Source organism: Euprymna scolopes, chromosome 38 (assembly GCF_053919585.1).
Source record: "Euprymna scolopes isolate OS-2025 chromosome 38, ASM5391958v1, whole genome shotgun sequence".
NCBI lineage: Eukaryota > Metazoa > Mollusca > Cephalopoda > Sepiida > Sepiolidae > Euprymna > Euprymna scolopes.
The window spans coordinates 71,505,315-71,527,589 of record NC_136519.1 but is presented as its reverse complement, the minus strand read 5'-3'; the positions used below and the strand labels follow the sequence as shown (position 1 = coordinate 71,527,589).

The 22,275-nt window shown below is 31.9% G+C and overlaps 1 protein-coding gene across 3 annotated transcripts in view; it reads right to left on the bottom strand.

The window, feature by feature from the left end:
- Positions 1-3,936: 3,936 nt before the first annotated feature.
- Positions 3,937-22,275, bottom strand: part of LOC145263179 (plexin domain-containing protein 1-like) — a 280,632-nt gene continuing 262,293 nt past the window's right edge. For all 3 annotated transcript variants that reach the window (XM_080120224.1, XM_080120225.1, XM_080120226.1), the window contains 2 exons: positions 5,118-5,236; positions 3,937-4,319 (listed from right to left, as the gene is read on the bottom strand). In XM_080120224.1, coding sequence (XP_079976350.1) covers positions 4,221-4,319; positions 5,118-5,236 — 218 coding nt within the window. In that variant the 3' untranslated portion in view covers positions 3,937-4,220. The remainder of the gene's footprint in view (positions 4,320-5,117; positions 5,237-22,275) is intronic.

Sequence of the window (22,275 nt, the reverse complement as noted above, 5' to 3'; positions counted from 1 at the left end):
TGTGTGTATATGTATGGATGTGTGTGTGTATATGTATGTATGTGTGTGTGTGTGTGCATATGTATGGATGCGTGTGTGTATTTTTTGTTAACATCAACATGGAGATTTTCAAGTTTATCTTAAGAAAAAGAAAAAACGATTATTTTTCAATTAGATGATATAGAAATAGTGTGAAAAATTATGAAAAAAATTGTGTAATTTTAGTTTTGCATAATATGACAGCATTTGTTCCACAAGATATTTTGAATCTCTCTAAGCACAAATGAACAAATGCTAGCTGAACGACACATTTTTTAATCACCTGCACAATATACACACTATATATCATTATAGAACCCCGGGATACGGTGGCCCCAGGATACATTTTTTTCAGGTTACGATGTGGAATACAATGTTTTTTGGGCTTCTGGTTACGATACTCGACTCGCCTTATAGTGTTATTTATAATGTTATTTGATTATATACATGTGTATTATTTACTGTATTTCGTTACCAATTTTTAATATCAAATTTTTCTTAGGCCCTGCCATACAGCAATTTCACCTTACAATCCCAACCCCGGAATGGATTATCCTGGGGATTCTACTGTGTGTGTGTGTGTGTGTGTGTGTGTGTGTATAGAGAGGGAGAAAGAGAGAGACGTTTGTAATTGTATATTTTTGCATATATTTTCTAATCTTTATGTATTACTAATCTTTTTTAAATCTGTATCTCAATATTTACTTAGATATACGAACAGAGCATATATAAATAAATAACAATTTTACTAGATTCCAAAGTCTAAAATTTTATTCATCTTACCAATTATTTTTTTTTTTTTTCAAAATATACTTTTTAATTTTTTTTTATTTTGAAAAAATAAAATAAATATAATCTTTAACTTTGGAATCTTGTAAAATTGTTATTTATATCTTATTTCATGTACCTACATCAAATTTTATAAAGAAATATTATACTTTATGCATTGATTTTCAGTATTTACTTCAATAGTGCTCAGCACGTGAATAAAGCTAGGTAGATGAATTCTCAAAAGGATGAAATGTGAATAATTCTTTGTGGCCACACACATTTTTATAACTTTATGAATATGTTTCAGTGCTAATAAATGGCACTATTCTATTTTATTAAATATTTCTGGCAAAAAAACTTATTCAAAATAGAATCAGCTTCAGTGTAGAATAGCAAACTTTAAACGTAAGACATTTTTAACATAAACAATACTTTTTTTTTAAGGATACCCATGTTAAAGTCAACACTATGATATACACAGATAATTAGCTGCAGGGCTTGAAGATAGAAAAACTCACAAAGAGGAAACTGAGACTCTAAAAGGATCCAAACCTGTGCCTAAGAAAAGGGGTCACTTTCAGCCTGCATCAACATTAACATTTGACAAAGCATCTTAGCTCATATTTTGACATTCGCTAAGTATAAGATTCTCATAAGTCAAACGCTAATGACGATGCTGGTTTAAGGTTTTCCATATGCACAGGCAAAGATTTGAACCCGAGACTCATTTTTCTTCATATGAATCAATGTTCTAACAGCATAATCATCACATGTTGAAATAAAGAATTTGTCCATGCAAAGCATTGGTAGCCTTTTAAAAGCACTGTTAAAACATGCCATTCAATTCGACTTCAATCATTTACTATATATATATATATATATATATATATATATATACACACACACACACTAGTCAGTGGATACTAGATGTTATCTTGTTCTTGCATTAGTACCTTTGGTTTCACAAAAACATAGGAAGCTCAAGCCGCAAGGTTAAAAATAGGAAACATAACTGGTTCATCTTTAGTCCTGAGTTTTCAACATTTCCACAAAACAAAAGGTACTGATGATAGTATCATTATCATTAGATTGGTCACATTTAGTTTCTTTTACCTTGCAGGTTAGTTTCCAGTGTTTCTGTGAAATGAAAAAATGAGCAAAATAAACTATAATATCCATTGAATAAAAACATATGCTCTTATTTTTTTTCTTGTATCACACTGAAACATTATATATATATATATATATATATATATGCACACACACACACACACACAGTGTGTACCAAAGTTAATCATCAATTTAGTGCTATTTTATATTTCAAAATAGATGGTTAATTTTGTGATAGTATGTGTGTGCATATATATATATATATAGTAGCGCCAATTAGAAAGTCTGCACTTGTCATTTGTTTTCAAAAGCTGCAAATTTAAGCTAAATTGAATAACTGCTTGAACAACATACATCATTTGATTCACCTTTTATTTCTCTATAATTTTACCTGTTCATATTTGTCTTGATTGAAGTATCCTAATGTTCATGTCAATTTAAAAAATTAACTTCAAATCAGGAAGGCAAAAAAGAAACTCTGCAACAACAAATGAGCTTAAAACATTCACCTTTTAGGCAACAAAGCATCTCTAATCGTAATTGTTGTTGTTCCAGGTTATATAATGTAACATTCAGTCCATATGCCTCGACTTTCTTAGTGATCGTCAGGAGCTCATTAATCTCTATCTTTCTGGTTTATCCAATCGAGAAATTGGCCACAGATTGAAATGTGATGAGAAATCAATACAAATGACTGCAAAATCACCAAAACACAAGCAGTGTTTGTGATGCCCCTAAATCTGGTCATCCTAGAGTTACTTTCTACCGGGAAGACAATGCTACCAATATCTGCATCCTCAGAAACAGATTTGAAACAGATTCCTAACGTCAACAACAGTGTAGTCTTGTTAAAAAAGTGCCCTCTTTCTACAGATTAGAACAGATTGAAGGAATTTAATTTGTAAGGCTGCGTTGCAAGTCAATGATTTCTGTAAAGAACAGACTACGCCGTTTGGACTTTGTCAGATGCAATAAAGACTATGAATCTTCATATTGGTCATAAGTGATTTTTAATGACAAAAGCAAGTTCATTAGGCTAGGCAGTGATGGTAGGCAGTATGTCCATTGAAGTAAGGATAAAGAATTTAATCCTAGGTGCAGTTTCAATGCTGCAAGGTGGTGGAGGTTCAGTTTTGGTGTGGAGCGTTATTAGTGCCAATGGTCCAGGGCCTATAGGTCACTTGCAAAGTCGAATTCATTCGACCAAGCACATTAATATGTTGACTGAGCATCTTCTACCCAACTCTGGTCGGAATTTGGATGATAATCCTATTTTCATACAGGATACTGCTCCATTCACACAGCTGGCAATGTCAAGAAGTTCCTTGAAGTGTATGATATTCCATGTTTGGATTGGACTCCACAATCTCCAGATCTCAAACCTATCGGAAACATATGGCATTACATCAAGCAACGCAATGATAAAATTTCAAATCTGGAGGAACTTGGAACAAAAATTAAAGAAAAGTGGAATGTCCTTTCACTGGAGTATTGCTGCAGACTACTTCAAAGAACGCCTGAACAAATTGCAGGCTGTCAAATTGCAGAAGGGCTATGATACTAAATATTAACTAGTTCATTGTGTTCCTGTTGTATTTGTGTTGCATTAATGTTTCAAAGTTATATTTAAATAATAATTTTCCATTATTTCTTTTCGCCTTCTCGATTCAAAGTTCTTTTGTTTTTTTTAAATTGACGTGAATACTAGGATACTTCAATTAAAAGTCAAATATGAACAGGTAAAATTATAGAGGAATAAAAAGCAAATAAAATGAGGTATAAGTTGTTTAAACAGTTACATTCAATTTAGTTTAAATTTGTGGTTTAAAAAAAATATGACAAGTGCAGACTTTTTTTTGGAGTCACTGTATATGTATATATGGGTATGTATATGTGTGTATGTATATAATGAATTGGGATTTTCAGAATGAATAATTATTTTTGAAAATTGGCAAAACTGTTTGAATTACTACATAACTAAAATTACAGAAGTTCAAATTAAATTCTTAAATAAAAATAAAAATTAACAAAGACATATCAAGTTTTTGTATTTCATTTAAAAGGAAATTCAGTTAATATTTTTTTTTCAAATACCATCCATACACCAAATTAACATACACACATACATGCACACTCATATATATATATATATCTGTATAATTTTCATTTTGTTATTATAGAAAAGTTTATAAAATCTCAATTTTACTCTTGGTTGGGAGGTCGGGTGGGGCAAGGGAAACTTTGAAAATAAATGGTGGAAAGGAAATCTTCAAATCCAAGTGTGATGGCAGTTGTTGGGTTAGGGTTAGGGTTGAGCACTTTCAGGTTTCACTTTCTATTCTGTATTTGTCGCCTGCAGGAGTACTCTGTTTCCAAAATTTCATATTTGCCATTTTTGCTTTCATCTGACTTGGCCGATGCTGAAAATAAATTGAAAAATAAACAAATAAAAAATCATTTATTAAATAGTTGAACCATTATATATAAAAAAAAAAAAAAATTTTTAACCAATTTTAAAATTAAAAATATATATTTAAAATCGAAAAATTTTTGATGAAAAAAATATGGACTTTCAATTCACAAAAATCAATTTTCTTGAGTTGTGCACATTTAACAATAAAAATATACATGATTGACAGACGGATGGATAGAGCTACTTATAAAGAGGCACATTTCATTTAAAAATTCTATTTTAAACTTAGGTGTGATAGAATAGCAGGGTAAACTGGCTCTCAATCATATGAAATCTGAAATTGAGCAATTGGTTGAACATTGGTTTTACACGCTAACATATGTTGCCTTATGCTACTGCTATTAAACTACTTGCCTATTACGTACTCCTTATTCTTAAACAAGGTAAAAAAAAAAAAAGAGTCTAATCTAATAGGCTGAACATTGTCTACCAAGCTTCAGCATCTGTCCCATCACTGCAAAGTTTAATTTCTGTGCTTGTTTTACATGTATTTTAATTGGAATTAATTGGAATATGCTACAAAGAACTTGAAATTAGGGGGGGGGAGAAGGAAGGAAATGGGAAAATAAGAAAAAGGAAAATGAAAAAAGAAAAAAAAAACTATCTAATACGTGCAAGTTTTTATCTTTCAAAAAAAAACTTGAAAATGAAGAACATTGAATTTTTTGTGTTTCTGGGATAATTTTTTTATTTTTATTTTGAAGAATCAAATCTTAAACAAACCATTGAAACAATGACTACTTACTTCCATCATCCAGATACCAAGAGGAGTTGAGGGATTAGAGTAACCATAGTAACATCCAGCACCCAAAGCTAGGCACACAATTAAGATAACAACAATTCCTACGGCAGCACCAATCGGAACTGAAACAAAATTTTGTTTTTTTAAAAAAATGCATCAATAAAAGAAATATCAAATCAACAGTTTATCTTCAAAATAACATCAGCTTTTGACAAACATTTTTTTTTTAAACAGTTTCAGATTAAATTTATATATTGTGACCCTACGCCGGTAGGTAGCAATTGAGGCAGCAAGTATAAATTTTGAGAACCTGCATTCTTAATAGAGCTCGGCAGTGACTAGAATATACCCAATGCCCCAACGAAGTAAAGTAATAAAGGAGTCAGCTCCCCAGCAAAAAAAACGGGAAACATAGGTGTTGATGACATAAATTAGGTCACGTGTTTGAAGTTGGACCCAGGATTTTGGGGCAGTTTGTGTCGAGGGCAGCCAGATAGCAATGCCAACAATGCAGTAATCTAGGTGAATCTCGGTTGAGCCCGTCTGTCAACAAATTTTTAAGTTAGATAAAAAGAATTGTAGTTTATTTCTTTTATAAGAACATTCTCTGTCCAAAAAAGAAAAAAAGAGAAGCCTTTACACCATAAACAGCTTCGTCTTTTCATGAATGTTCATTCATTTGAGTAACAGAAGATCAAAGCCACTGGACGATAAACGATACAAAACCACCATATCCAGTCAATCTAAAGGAGGAAGTCAAACACTTATGTACAAAGACTTTATTAATTGGATTGTGTTTTTTAGCCGCTCATTGACATTAAACGAACATGTAAATGCACAAGTACACATGCACGTGTAAAAAAACTATGTGCATATAAGTGTGGCCATGTCCTCCCTATTCATTGAACGATCTTTGTCATTGTTTATGTAATATTACATCAATAGTTTCATTTGTATTAATCAATCAGCACTCCCTTAAGAACGTTGCTTGCTATAGTAACCATCATATACAAAAAGGATTTTTTTTTTTACATGATTTTCCCAACCATGCTTATAAGTAGGGCTGTGACAACAGCATATTCTTTTCATTGTTTTGACTCTTGAGTATATATCCGTTAATATCTTATATCTCTATATAAATAAAATGAACTCATTTTTTCCCGTCGGATTTTGACATTAATAGGATTAAAAATCAAGATATGTCATGCAAATATAATATGCACAAACGGCAGAACAATATCTGAGGTGTGTTATAGGCTTATTATTTCTCAAATTCCTCGATAATCTTAGATTTCTATACTTTTTCTGCTGAGAAGTCACGGCCAAAATCGGTTAAGATCAATGGAAGTGGTAAAATATTTTCTCTCTAATAAATTCCTCCTCCCCCTGCCACCACTTAACACCGTTTGGGGATCGTTCACAAGGAACAGTTGAGAAGAGAACACCGGTTTGGCTTCGTAGTTCTTTCATGTGAAGTTATTTAAAATCACTAAACTAAGCTGCAGTGCTCTGTGGCGTAGTGGTTAGCGTGCTGGACAATTCACATTATATTTTCACGTTCGCGCCGACCTACCGTAGTCGTTTTTTTTTTGTTTTTTGTTTTTTTTCTAAACAACTGGAATGGACTTTTCTTGGTGGCCGAACTGTTAACGTTGCAGATGTTTTTTTTTTTGTTTTTTTTTCACACTTTATTTTCCTACTTTTACTCATGACTCCGGGTTTGATCCTTCCTACTTACCTACCATAACATTTTTTAAAACTCCCCCCCCCCCGTCCCGGAAACAAACACTCGGGCAACGCCGGGTACCCCCGCTAGTGTATTTATATAGACAGATGTGGTTGTTGGTTGATTAAGTGTGTCTAACTGTGTTTGATATATACTCGAGAGTCAAAAGAATGAAAAGGATATTCTGTTGTCACAATCCTACTTATAAGCCAATCATGCAGCATCCCCCTAACAATTTGATCCTTTGACACCCAAAAGATAAAAATCGATTAATCTGAACTGAAATGGGACAAAGCTTTAAAATGTTATAACCGTTTTATTGTACTCTAGCCACTTTCGGTCTTGATACCCACCGTAAGATTGCTTGCACGCTGAAGTTTTGTGGTAAGAGTTGTGCAATGACCAACCACACCTTTCCTTAGTTGGCATTGTTAAATACTAGTGGCAAGTTACGGCATAATCACGCTGACACACCGATTCTCATCAGATCACCAAAGTTAAGCAACGTCGAGCCTGGCTAGTACCAGATGGGTAACCATTTGGAAATTCTAGGCGTTGTATGTGTTTCCTGCTTATCTCGGCATTGTTTCCAGTCGTCCTGAACTTCCACTTGCCACTGGTATTCAACAATGTCGACTCAGGAGAGGTGCGGTTGGAGATTACGCAACTTTTGCCACTTGTATTGTACTCTAGCTACCTTTGGTTTTGATACTCACGGTAAGGGTGCTTGCACGTTGAAGTTTTGTGGTAATTGTTGTGCAATCACTAACCACACCTAGTTAGCATTGTTAAATACTAGTGGCAAGTGGAGATCCAATACGACTGGAAACAATGCTGAGATAAGCAGAGAGCACATACATCTAGAATTCCCAAATGGTCATCCATCTGATACTAGCCAGGCTCAATGTTGCTTAACTTTAGTGATCTGATGAGAATCGGTGTGTCAGCATGATTATATAACCGTTTTATGTAGCAATTAATTAAAAGAAAAATATCTGGAAATATCCAAATTTTAGGTTAGGCTTATATAGCAAGCTGAATCCCTATCTAAAATTTGAACAAGTTGTTTAAAAAATATTTTTTAAATTTTAGCATCTGAATATGTGATAATTTTAACCAATAGTAATCGAAAGATTCCTGCTTACTAGCGCACAAAGAAAAAAAAACATTAAATCCCAAAATTAGGAGGCAGGACATCATATGTATTAAAATTTTAATTTTGCTATTATTTCATCAACGCATTTGTTTTTTGTTAACAGAAAAAAATTAAAGAAAAAGACTGAAATAACTCAGTTTGTATTATTTTAATTCTTTGGACTACTGTTCTCAGCCTAGGTGTTATTTGCACGTTTTAGTCAGTGAAACCTCCAACCATCTTGAAATTTGGGAATCTGCACCGAATTTTAAATAGAACCCTTTATTTAATCCACGAAGATAGCATGTTCTCAATCCATCAGCCATGACTAGATACAAGTTCTAAGTAATTTACAATTGTATTTTTTTTTATCATTTATTGTCATCCACACTGAGGATTGAACCTTAAACCTCCAAGAGTTTAATTTTAACAAGTTAATTTTACCAAGTACTCTATGCACTGTGCCACAGATAACCAATTCCTATCTTAAAAATTCAGAAACATAACTCCGGTTGACATTTACAGACTACCCCCCCCCCCCAAAAAAAAAAAAAATAAAATGCTCAACTTTTTCAAATAACTCTTGGTAACTACAGTAAATCAGTGTAAACTTATGTTAATTAAAACTTATTATTGTGCAGTAAAATAATTAAGTTTTTGTAATAGAAGATTCTACTCACACAAGCAACTGTGTCTCTCCTTTCTTTGAAGAAGGACAAAGAAAAACGTCAGTTTGTAGAGGAGTTCTTAATGCGGCATTAATTTGCATATGAGGGAAATAGTGGCTATAAGGATGAATTGGAAAGGACAGAGTCGAGGTTTTAGCGGAGTGAGAGCATAGGCATTGAGAGTTGGTATGAATGGCAATATTACTGAAAAGGGGTTCTGACAATTTCCTTTCTTTTTTTTTTTTTACAGTTTTATATAAAATAAACTAGTGCAATGAAACTCGTCATATCCGAGCTTCAACACAGAAAGTTTATGATCTTTAAAAATGGTTTTCAAACCTATTTATTCTTAATATAACGGGAACGATTTATGCATGCAGTCATGAAAGTTAGCAAACAGATAAAATTCAATGACTCCCAAGTACCAATTTTGACTCCTTAGTAGCCTTTTTTATAATGAAAACCACAAAGTTTTCCACATATCTGAATACCCTATATACACGATTCCAAGACTGTAGAACAAAAATTTGTTGAGTATATAGATTGAGAAGTGTCCTCACAAGCACATTCTCACTTTTATATATAGATATATGTATATATATATATATATATATATATGTCTATAGTTACTTCATTTCAATCTAACTTACAAAAACAAGAAAAAAATATTGTACATGTGATAACTAAATTAAAATGATAATTGAAACACATTATAGAAGACTACCTGGCATAAACACGCCCCTAAGTGGAGGTACAGTATTTTTATTATTCTTTGTGAAGACGAGATATACCTTGAAAATTCAAAACATCACAATACCATCCTGGTTTTACCCATTACATTGGTAAACAAATTTACTATATAAAATTCTTGAAATCTTACAAGATTGTCATTTATTTTGTTTATCTTTTCTTGTATTCAGTGGTGTTTTTCTACAAAACTAAATTGTCTTAAAACGACTTTTTACATACTATGCACAATGCTTCAAGCAAACTACAGCATCTTTCTCTCTCTTTCATATATATATATATATATAGCTATATGCACATTTTACATGTAAATTTGTCTATATCAATAGAAATATATCTGGCTCTTTTTTATTGAGCACTCTTAATAAACTTGTTAAATCGGGAGTTTTCTCTGTTGAATATATTTAACTTGGTAAGTTATTTTACATAGATAAAATTGATTTTTATGAGAAACATTCCAGAGTAAAGTTAAGCTCAATATTTAAACATCTGTTTCGAAATATAACAAAGATTCCATAGATTGGCTTTTCTATTGTTATTAAATTTTCTGCCAAATATTAGAGTTTATCATTGATATTTTCTCTCAATTTCTCTTTATGAATTCAAGTTTCTACTTAAACACTTTTCAATGTGAAGAGGATTTTTTTGTGTGTGTGTTTAAAAGTAGGGTCATTTCCCATTGTGTTTTTTCTTGCTATTTGGTAATTTTTCATGGACATTTGAAGAATTTAACTTGAATGGTGTGCGGTAGTCATTTGGTGGCTGATGGAACAAGAGCGTGCTACCCCTGTGAAGCAAATAAAGGGTTCCGCTTGAAATTTCGTCCAAATTCCCAAGTTCGACAAGATACACCTTAAGAAGGTTGGAGGTTACATCGACCAAAACGTTTTGAAAATAACACTCAAGATGAGAACAGTAGTCCGATGAATAATAATACAAATAACCAATCCTCATCTCAAAAATTCAGAAACGTCATAAAACGTTTCTGTCAAAAAATAAATAACATTAATAATGAAATTAAAAGTAAAATATCAACGTTTCTTATATTTTATATAATGGGATTCTGTCTGGTCCCTCAGAGGTCGTCAAAAACGTGTGGGGGGGGGACATTTTCAAAGGCTTGGTGTGGATTTTCACTGCTCTACAATACAAATTTTAACATCAGTTCTTGGATTTTCCATGTGTGAACTAGTTAAATAAAACTTGTAAAGATAGAAAAGGTTGAATGGAATGGAGATAGAAGGAAATAAAATTAAAGACTAATTATAAAAACTAGGCCGACCCATAGAAATTTCATGGAATGAGAAATAGATTTAATCAACAAATGTTTTAATAAAGCTGATATTTTTTTGGATAGCGCAAAAAATTTGTTTTTTTGGACACAAATACCAACAACACACAGTAAATGTTAGTTCATTAACACTGCTATAAAAATAGTGTCCATTGTATTTTAAATATAGAACTGATCCAAATGAGATAAACTATTAAATACTAATAAATACTCAAAAATTAATATTGTGCTACATAGTTCAATACAAATAATAAAATCACATTGTAAGAGAATCTTTAATTTACTTCTGTAAATTAGTCCAGCATCTCTTGGCAAACAATGTTCTTTATTTTCTCCCTGTTTCTTTCGAATGTTCCCATTTTTTATGCAATGATTAATAGACTTCTTTCTTCGGCGAAAGAACTGTTGCACATTGAAATTACAATTTCCTTTCTCATATCATTACAACAATGATCATTTATTATTATGATGTTCCAAAATGATCATTTATTATTATGATGTTCCACAATGATCATTTATGATGTTCCAAAACGAGGCTGCATTATAAGATTCATTTTTTTTCCAGAGTTGTTACATTGGCCTTTTTCTAACCAAATTTCACAAATTTTGGCCCTTTATTTTTGGAAGCAGTTTAGCATTCAAAAATTGTATTTGACATTTTTTTCAAATTAACATACACACTAAGGAAGGAACAAGCAGAATATTATATAGATGATTCTTGATTAATATTATTGAAATAATTACTGAATATTATTGAAAATATTTAACAAAACACAAGTACAACCCTAAACTAAGTGGACAGATAAAACAAACTGCAATTAAAGGGAAGATAATACTAAAATGATTTTTTTGTTGGAGTATCTGACTCAGGAAAAAAAAATGGGAAAAGATAAGAGAAAAGGTGGATATCTTTTTTAAAATTATTTTTTTTATGAATTTAAAATGTTTTATGAATTAGAAATTAATTACTAAGAATTTATTTTTATTTCATATCTAAACTTATATTTTAGTGTAACCCAGTTTGAACTGTATTCTTGTAGAAGATATTCCTTGATAATATAAGAACTGAAAAAAAGTATTATGGTATTAGAGTAGATTAACAATTTCACCTACATATAAAAACAAGATTCTACTTTTAGGCACTTATGTGTAAACACCCTGAAAAACTTGGCAGGAAAAAAATTATTTTACAATTTAGATTAGGGGATCAATTTAACATGTAACTTTAATGTAAAATTAACCCTATTCTTGGCTTATTCTGACGTTCTAGTGTAAGTTAATGACAGAAAGTTTTGTTCAGTGAGATAATTTTTGTACAATATATTTTTTTCTTTATTTTTTTTCCACAATTAAATATGGTTTCATGAATTTACTAGTTATTTAGAGTTATTAGTAAAAGATTTAATTAAAAGCCCTTAAATTTAGAAATGATAATAATTTTGCACTCAATTTACATACAAAACTTATCGCAAGTTTTAAATTCTTAAAAATAATTGTTTTGAATTTTTTTCTGACAAGTTTTTCAGGGTTTTCATAAGCGTCTAAAAAAGAGAGGTTATCATACAAGACTCACTGTCTTTAGGTTTTGATCTAAGCTTGTGTATTTTTTTTCTTGCAAGAAGTGAACCGTTTAGAAAAAAAAAAAATACTCGCATGTTTCTTTCCGTTTTTCTTTTTTTCTTTTTACTTGATTTTTGTTAAATTTAACGTTACATTTACTGATAATAGTCATTCAATGAATTTTAAAATTTTTGACGTGAAACTTTTGAGTTTCAGATCAAAAGATTTTTATTATTCTATGTAAGACAAAGAGTACATTAGAAATATTTTAACTCCTTATCCTATAGGATTTCTTGTATTTTTTGTCTTACATAGAATAATAAAAATCTTTTGATCTGAAACTCAAACATTTCACGTCATAAATTTTTAAATTCATTGAATGACTAAAATTTGATTTATTTGCTCTATCTTATTCAATTCTTATTTAGGTGGGATAATACTTATAGAATATTACTGCCAGTAATATCTTGTAAATCTTATAATCACAGGTTTCCATACCAGCTGATTGTTGGATAATTTTATTCTGAAGTGTATATATATATATATATATATATATATATATATATATATATATATATATATATATAAATTAAATGTTTTTAACTTTTTCAGTGTTTTTTAACATGTTTTATTAACTACTTGTTCTTCTGTCATGTATTTTTAAAATTGAAATACGATATTGAGCTGCATTTTCATGTTTATCTCCCTTTCTCTCTACATATATTAGTGGCTTGGCAAGGCCACAGGGGAGACAACCGAAGCAGCAAAATTGAAGCTGCTTGCCAGAACACTATATATACAAATGTAGGCAAATTTGGACATATTTTATTGATTTGAAAATGTAAGTTCGTTTTTAACAATTGATAAAATTTTACCCATAGAATAGTCTTATAATCTTCCAAAAGACTGCAAATTATAATGTACTTTTGTCCCATAGAACCAAAGATATGAGCATTTCAATATTTAATTTGGCTACCAGTATAGATATATCCATATACCACCTTTTTTTTGGCAATTTTATAATTTCGAAATTTCGTGATCAGAATTTAACAAATAAAACCTCATTGGAAAGCTAATGACTTGAATTATGAAGTAGGGCATGTGACATTTGCCCGTAAAGTCGCAGATTGTTTCACAAGGTGGAGGATCACTTTTTTATATTAATTTAACGTAAAATGAGCACACACTTTATGACCACCTGAGGGGGGGGGGGGTTAGCCCTGGTAGACCAACACAAAACCGACCTTAAAAAACTTGTTTTCTAAAAGTTTTTGGGTGTGCTGAAAATGAATATCGCATTCAAATTTTCTGCAAATAAGTATTTTTCCAGGTATTAAGCAAAAATATATGCATGCTTGCACGTACAACATTGAACTTAAATTACATTGCTTAATACTCGGAAAAATACTTATTTACAGAAAATTTAAAAGCAATATTCGTTTTCAGCACACGCAAAAACCTTTAAAAAACAAGTTTTTAAAAAGGTAGGTTTTGTATTGGTCTACCAGGCTACAACTACCAAATAAAGACCACCCCTAAAAAAAATAACAGGAAAAAAATAAAAAGGTGGCTACAAGTTTTACAAATAAAGACAAATATAAACATCAGAAAAACATATAAACATCAGAAACGGTTTACAATATTTTGATTTAAGCACATTTTGTTGGAGCTGTACAATGAATTAAGAAATTAACACTGTCCAAATAAAATCAGACAAAATTGACCAGTCGATTTGTTTGTTTTTGTTAAACGGCATATCAACTCTTTTCAGGTTATTTAATGCCAAATTTAGGAAAAGGTCTATGTTTTTGAATATTTATTCATAGGGTTTAGTTGGGCTGTTTTTCAGAGAAAGATTTTTTTTTTTAATTTTTGAAAAAAGGCTTGTTACTCTCAAAAAGGAAAGTATTTGATTCAGGCGGTTGCTTCAAAGATGTTCTTCATATTGTTGGATTTAAGATATTGTTTTCTGACATTATCAATGGCTCTATATTCCATGAAAATGTGTTCGATGGTGTAAGTTTTTTGACATTGTGGTTGTTGCTCTTGTTTCAGTATGTAAGAGTGGTTGGTTGGTTTTGTTTTACAGCATATCAACCCTTTTCGGGTTATTTAATGCCGAATCCAAAGATTTTGAAGAAAAAAATTTTAATAGAATATATTTGTTGTTTTCAAGTCGGTTTCTATTTAACCCATAGTTAGAACCCTAACAGGTACTACCACTCCGGGTCAGAGTGGACCTGGGAGCAATGGCAATTAAAGGGTGGCTCCACACTCCCCAAAGCCCACAAGCTGGGGCCTCACCACTGGATATAGTTTAAGGTCATATCCAGGACCCCCATTGAGGGACTTTTACCATCTGCAGGGGGGCAGTCGATGTATTCTAATGCCCCACCGACAGGGCCTTAAGAGTGTGTGAGTTTTGTATAACCAATATGAATTCTGGATATAACAACTTGTTCTTTTCTTAATATTCTAGTAGTTGGTTTCCATTCTTCCAGAATGGGTTTAATTTGGTATTAATTGTTATTTGTGTGCTTGTTCCATCGTTGTTTTCATTTTGCACAAAATAGTGGATTCATTTTAGGTCAGTATATGCAATATGTGTTTCAGGGTTCAGGTTTAGTGCTGATTTAGCTGCTAAGTCGGCTCTTTTATTTCTTTTTATTCCAATGTGGCTTCAGATACAGCATATAATTATTCTTTGTGTTTAGATAATGAATCAATTCTGTTTTGAGTTTTTTGTTATTCAGTGATGTTAGTACAGAAAATGAATCTGAGTATTAGGAATTTCTTATGTTTATTTTGTTCTAAAATGTTGAGCGTTAAGTCGATGGCACATGTTTCAGCAGTAAAAATAGAGCCTTCTTTTTGAGAATTCAAGGTGGGTTTCAATCAGTAGCCACTTCCGATTCCTGTAGAATTGTATCCATTCTAAGAATAAAGGGCTTTATGGCTTTTCTTTTTGCTTTGAATGACTCTTTATATTTTGGATTGAATGTAGCTTTGTATGCTGGATTACTTTGGTGTGCTTTTAATTTAGTGTAGTACTGGGCTTCCAGTTTGTGACTCACATTTTCAGGAATTTCATTAGCCTCTGCATGAAGACTTTCGACTGGAGGCATTCTAAAAGCACCAAGTGCTAATTTCAGGCCTCTATGGCAGATTGGATATAAAGTCTTTAAATAGGATTTTCTGACTGATCCGTATATGAAACTGCGTTAGTTTAATTTTGATCTAATCAAAGTTCAATGTAACTTCATTAGAGTTTCTTGATCGCACCCTCCTCTCCCCACTCTGTGGTTGCTATTACACATAGTAGTTGCAGTCTTTTACTGCAATTATTTCTTAGGTTCTTTAGATGGGGATGAATGTCAGTTTTTTATCAAATATTTGTCCCAGAAATTTGTGTTCCTCTACAGTGGGGATTACTATTCTTCCGAGTTTCAGTGTAGGGGCCTTATGAAGTTTTCTTTTGTGACAAATGAACACATTTGGTTTTTAATTTGGAAAAGCTATATCCATTTTCAGCTGCCCATTTGTCTAATTTATTTAAGCGGTTTGGGGTTAGGGTTAGGGTTGAAGTTTACACTCAATGGTGGGTATATACTTTGATCTGCAATACACCAGGAGGTTATCTACGACGATGAATCTTGGAAATATTTTATCATTGGTTTTGTTGTCTGGTTCTCATTCTGAGTGTGCATGAGTATTTCAAGCTGGAATTGATATAGGGTCTTTTTTTGGATGCCATTAATAATTTTCATCTTCCTTGCTCCCCAACCACCTCGGAGCCCATCAGTGGGAGATGTTACGGGGGAGGGACACTTTCGCCCATTTATCCCAGAGATACAAGCAAGGTATACTCTCGCTAGTAGGGGGTTGTTAGCATTCTTTTTATGAAAATTTCAGTTCTAATCCCTTCCTGTAACAGCTTTTCATACTAGTAGATTGACCCTTGCCACCGCCTTCTGATACTTATGCTTTATTTCTTCTTTGTGATTAAGAGTCAGACGATTTTCAGAGGTGTCTGATGATTCATTTTGTCTGAAGTAGGTTGGTCTTATGTAACTAAGTATTACGACTTGGCATGACTGGCCAATTGGGCCTCTCCAACCATCCATCTAGCCAAAGTAAGAATCAAAGTAATGTGTTGCAATGCCTAAACTGCTATGCACCCAAGTCTACGACAGCTCAATCACCAGGATCACATTCTAAAGCATTACAGATAGCAACCCACGGCTAACTGGTTGACCCATTGAGGGATTTTTTACCCTCTGTGGGGGTGGGGGACAGTCGGGTTATTTTGATGCCCTATCGATAGGGCAAGGAAAACAAAAAATACACTTTCAGTTGTTTACATCTTTTCATATTTATTCATGGGTTCCGGTTTACTGATTTTGTAGAATAACGTATATCTAAAGGTAAAGACTTGTAATGGATTTTGTTGTTTTGGTTCCTGGTCAAGTAGAACATGATTTAGCTCAGCAAGGTAAAGGGTTTATAATATTCTTGATTGGTGTGTTTTAAGTTAAGAAGCCAGTAGGGAAGTGGGGGTGGAAAAAAAAAAGAGAGGGGAGGGGACTGTTGTTCTTGTTTTGGACTTTGCAGAACATGATTTAGATGTACAAATAGTTAAAAGAAAAACAAAAAGGTGTTGATGTAGGTGCATTTGAGTCAAGGAATCATCTTCCAACAGCCTGATCGATTGGCCAGTCGAAATTAACTTCATTAAACATGTCAATCACAAGTAGACAACTCTCTTCCATCTATCCAAACACATTTGACAGGCGCATGTGAACCTAAACCACACAAGACTTTCTTAGCCCTTCTTTTGCTCTACCCTCAACCACCCAAATAATCCAAGCACTAAAATCAACTTAAAATTTATGCATATCCTTTAGACATGTAAAAACCACCATTTCTACATACATACCATTTCAGATTATATATATATATATATTCCAGGTAGAAAGTTATCCAAACATTATTGAGTTTCAACAAGGATCGTTGATAGTGCTCAATCAAAGAGAGTAAATTATATTTTCTATTATTCTTTATGTAAATAGTTCTATCTTGCTATGATGTGCAGACCGTTTCAATCATACTTGATCTCATCAGGTAAGGAGAATTTAAAATACAAAAATTAAAAAGGTTCAAGACCATTTTCAAATTTAGTGAGAATTTTAACTTCGCTTCACGCCAGTCATGGCATATTTTCTCTCCTCAAAGTTTGGAAAGGTCTGGAACCTTTTTAATTCTTGTATTTTAATTTTTCTTGCTTGATGAAATGAAATATGATTGAAACGGTCTGCACATTATAGCAAGATATGACTGTATTTACATAAAGAATAAACACACACACACACATATATATATATATACACACACACACACACACACAGCACAATCACATTGACACACCAGTTCTCACAAGATCACTGAAGTTAAGTAATGCTAGGTGCTGTATATGCTCTCCGTTTATCTCGGCATTGTTTCTAGTCATCCTGAATTTGTATATACTTACAACTCAGGAGAGGTGTGGGTTAGCTATTGTGCAACTCTTGCCACAGTAATTTCACACATAGGCATTCTTAAGTGGGTACCCATAGTCTGATAAGACTGAGCAGAGCTGTTATTTACATACTCATCATATTATAATAAACAGATTAATAATACCTAACTTGTTCTCACAATTTTAATGTGTTTATGAATTAATCATTTTTGTTTTAATTTTAACATTAAATAAACTTATTAAACTAAAAAATTAAAATAAAGTTAGCTAAGGATGTTTAAATTGTTATGTTATACTGGAAATTATGTTATAGTTTCCTTATGAAGTACCTACAGTTAATACCTATTTCATCTCTTGGATTCAGTAGTATATCTTTATCCAGGAACGTATTAATAACTAGTTTTTCATTTTGACAAAAAAAAAAAAAAAAAAAAAAGTGTTTTTTTTTTTTGTTTGTTTTGTTTTTTTTTTAGTGTCGGTGTTAAAGCATTTTTCAAGACACTTCATCTCAGTACAGATATTATATAATTTTTTTTTTTTTTTAACACAGGAATCACTACTTATCAAAGCCTGGAAGCCACTCGAGGATAAGAGTTAATGGGTACACATTAGTCAATGTGATTATAGCGTTTTTAACATAGGTAGTGGAATTTTTTAAGTTGGATTACATAGGGGACGGTTCAAGAACTTGTTTACATTGGACTTGAAGACAATCAGATTGAAGTCAGCTGGGAAGCAGGCCAACGGAAGAAAGTTCCACAAGCGTGCAGTTCTAAGAAAGAAGCTCTGCTCATGGAATCTACATTTAGGTTTAGGCACAGATAAAGAGTGTGGGAAACTATTGGTAGTGGTTCTGGCTAGACGAGTGTTTTTCGTGAAAGTTTGGCGACCATAGATTGAAGCTCAGACGAGCACCTGCCATGGAAATAATGATAAAGTAGAGACAGGCTCGCAACGTCTCTTTTGTGAGAAAGAGGTTGCAGGGAAGAGAAAAGGACATCTTCCACTAAGCTACGAAATGTGTTTTGAACACCGTCAAGGCAGGATAAGCAGCTTCTAGCAGCTCCAGCTCAAATGTGGCAACAGTACTCTATTGTTGGACGTACCTGGGTTTTATATAGGTAGAGAATTGCATCAGGAGTGAGATATCTACTGAAGCGGTAGAAGGATCTTACCATTTTCCCAGCGACCTTGGCAACGGATTTGCTATATGTGTTCCATTTCAGATCGAGAGTAAAAGTCAAACTCAGAAGCTTATCAAAACATGAAGCCTCCCCAAGACGAGAATACACGTTTTGATAATAAAATGCTCTCGCTGCCTTTAAGTCAGTATGTGCATCTTCTATGTAAAATTTCTACAGACTAGCATTATTTTTGGTGACAGTTCTCAAATGAACAATACTTCCAGTGAAATATTTTTCTTAGTCTGCATTAATTTTTTTTTATTTTTTTACTTTACAACTACATGGAGTCTTCTGCATTCTTAATTAATACTGCTCTAGATCTGTTATGAATTTTAATAATACACATATACACACGTAGTATTGGTTATATGAAAGTATATTGTCAGGAAATTTGTTGCTTCATAAAACCTGCAACACACACACATATATATATAATTGTATTAATTACTATATTTATGTGGAGAATGCAAAATATCTGATATAAATTATGTATATCTAAGTTTTAGACATGAGGTGACTGTTGATCTTTTATATGTACTTGTAAATTATAAGTAGATTTTGATTTAATCTTAATATTTCAAGAGAAAAAGATTAAGGAAACAAAATTGAATACTGAAACAGTAAACAAAAGGATAAAAAAGACTAAAAAAGACAAAATGCAAAGAAAAAGCAGAAAAAATGAAAACAATTAAAAACAGAAAAGTGGAAAAATATTTTTTTTAAATTAAAAAGAGAACATGTGAATCATGCATGGTCTCCTGTGAGTGCACAATGAACGAGACATAAAAAAAAAAAATGACTAAGTTCAGCATTGCCCCCCCCCTCCATTTAGCCCCAAAAGTCCCAAGGGTGCTGTTTTAGGCCTTAACATATGTAAATTTGAGTTCTGCACCATGCAAATAGATAAATGACTACGTCCATCATTTGCCCCCCCCCCCATTTAGTCCAAAAAGTCCCCTCGGCGTTAACATATTTAAATTTGAGCTCAGCACCATGCAAAACTGCTAAATAGACATACACAGAAAATTTTGGACAAATATGGTAAAATAGTCCCAAAAACGGAATGTTTTTATTAGCCCTAAAAGAGCCACTGAGGCACACCCAAGAGTTATTGCGAAGTATAGACAAACAAAATTATATAGTTACAATATTAGTTACAACTTTTCAGAAAGTTTTATAAAAATCCAAGGCATCATTTTTTTTTTTTTTAATAAGCACAAAAGTGTCAATTTTAGCCATTTTAACACGAAAGGCACCTCTAAGGGGAACAACGGGAATTTTACCGGAAATCCGTTCTGTTACTTTTTTACTGATATCATGTTTAATGTTTGTGCAAAATTTAAAAAAATTCCAAGACATGGTTATTGAAAAAAGTGCAGACAGACGAACGGGGTGAACAAACAAGGGTGAATTTACAGGTCGACCCTCCTTTTGTCGGAGGAACCCCAAAAAAATTTTTTTAATTCAAAATAAAACACAGGAAAAAATAAAACAAAGCTTAATCAACAACCTGGACAGTAAATGGTTTTTCACAATTAAGATTTGGTAATGAGAATATTTACCCAATCCCTGTCCTACTCAAGACCTTTGAAATATTTCTAATGCCTTCCCTCCTCTCCATTTTCATTACATTTCCCCTTAAATTTTCCCATTTCTAATTTTAAATTCATATAAAATCGGTATGTCTTCTTTGCCGTTACTCTTGTACAATACTATTTTTGTCTTTTCTGATGAGAAACATTTCGCTCTAAAATGTCATGGCCTAACGAGGTTTCCATCCTCATCCCCTTTCCACTTTTTGTAATTACCCTCATCTTTCTTGACAAGAAAATGTAATTAGTCCTAATGTTACTTTAATCTTTATCTCCCTATCTTTTCTTATAAATCGCTCTTCTTAATCGAGTAGAGCTTCATCTCGAGAAATATATATATATATATATATATATATATATATATATATATATACACCCACACAAGTATACGCTCAATATCCTAGAGATCATCAGTAGACATTACACCTGTTAAGATATGTAAATATATGAACATGTAATATACACACAATATACAAAAGATGCACACATAATTACATAGATCGTTACAAAGAAAATCAAATTTATTAAATAAAAATTAAGAATGTTATAATTAAAAAGCGATATATAAAAGCACACGTATCTGATTAAAATGCTATAGCAAAATTTCAAGTCAAGCAGTAAATTAGTTTTTTTTAGATTTTTATTATATAGATACATCACACACACATATGTACAAGTACACGCTAAACATTCTAGAGACGATCAATACACATTACACCAGTTAAGACATGTAAATATATGTACATATAATATACACATCAAAATATACAACATAGGGACATGCACAATCACATAAATCATAATAAACACAAACTAAGTTGATATTATAACTTAAAAAAATGTATAAGTGGCTTTGCTTGATTTTGCAGGTTTTCATTTTAATAACTGTAGCGAAAATTATTTTCAGATTGTCCAGTCAAAATAATCAAACAAATTTTAGTTCTTAAAATCCATAAAACAACATGATGTTCATGCAGAAGCAAGACAACTTATTTCTTAATATTGAATGAAATTCAGTTTCAGTATTAATCAGATTGTGCTCTTCATTGCAGTTTTTCACACTTTCTAATACTTATTACAAAAGCTATCCTTCATTATCGCCGCTAACAATATTTTCTACACAACAAATAATAGGTTAATATTATTGTAACTTTAATAATAGGTTAATATTATTGTAACTTTAATAATAGGTTAATATTATTGTAACTTTAATAATAGGTTAATATTATTGTAACTTTAATAATAGGTTAATATTATTGTAACTTTAATAATAGGTTAATATTATTGTAACTTTAATAATAGGTTAATATTATTGTAACTTTAAAAAAAATTATAATCTGCATTACTTGACTTTGTATGTTTTAATTTGAATAATTTCTGTAAAAGAAAATTGTTCACAATCAATTGATGAACAAATGAATTTTAGTCTTTAAAATCTATGAAATATGTCTATTTATAACCATTCATTTTGAATTCTTGTTTTTAATTTATACTGAACTAGCATTCCAGCCCGGCGTTGCACGGGTGTTTGGAGGTGTATGTTGAGAAAAAAAAAAGGGGTCAATTTTTTTAACTTTGACTCCTATTATGACCCCTTAACATCTATTGTTTTGGGCTCATATCAAATTATTAAGTTAGATCCATGTCCAACGAACTTATATCTAAAATTTCAAGTGTTTAGACCCAAAATTGTCGGAGGAGTTTGGTAGAGTTCTCAAAGGTCAAATCGTTGAACTTTGACCC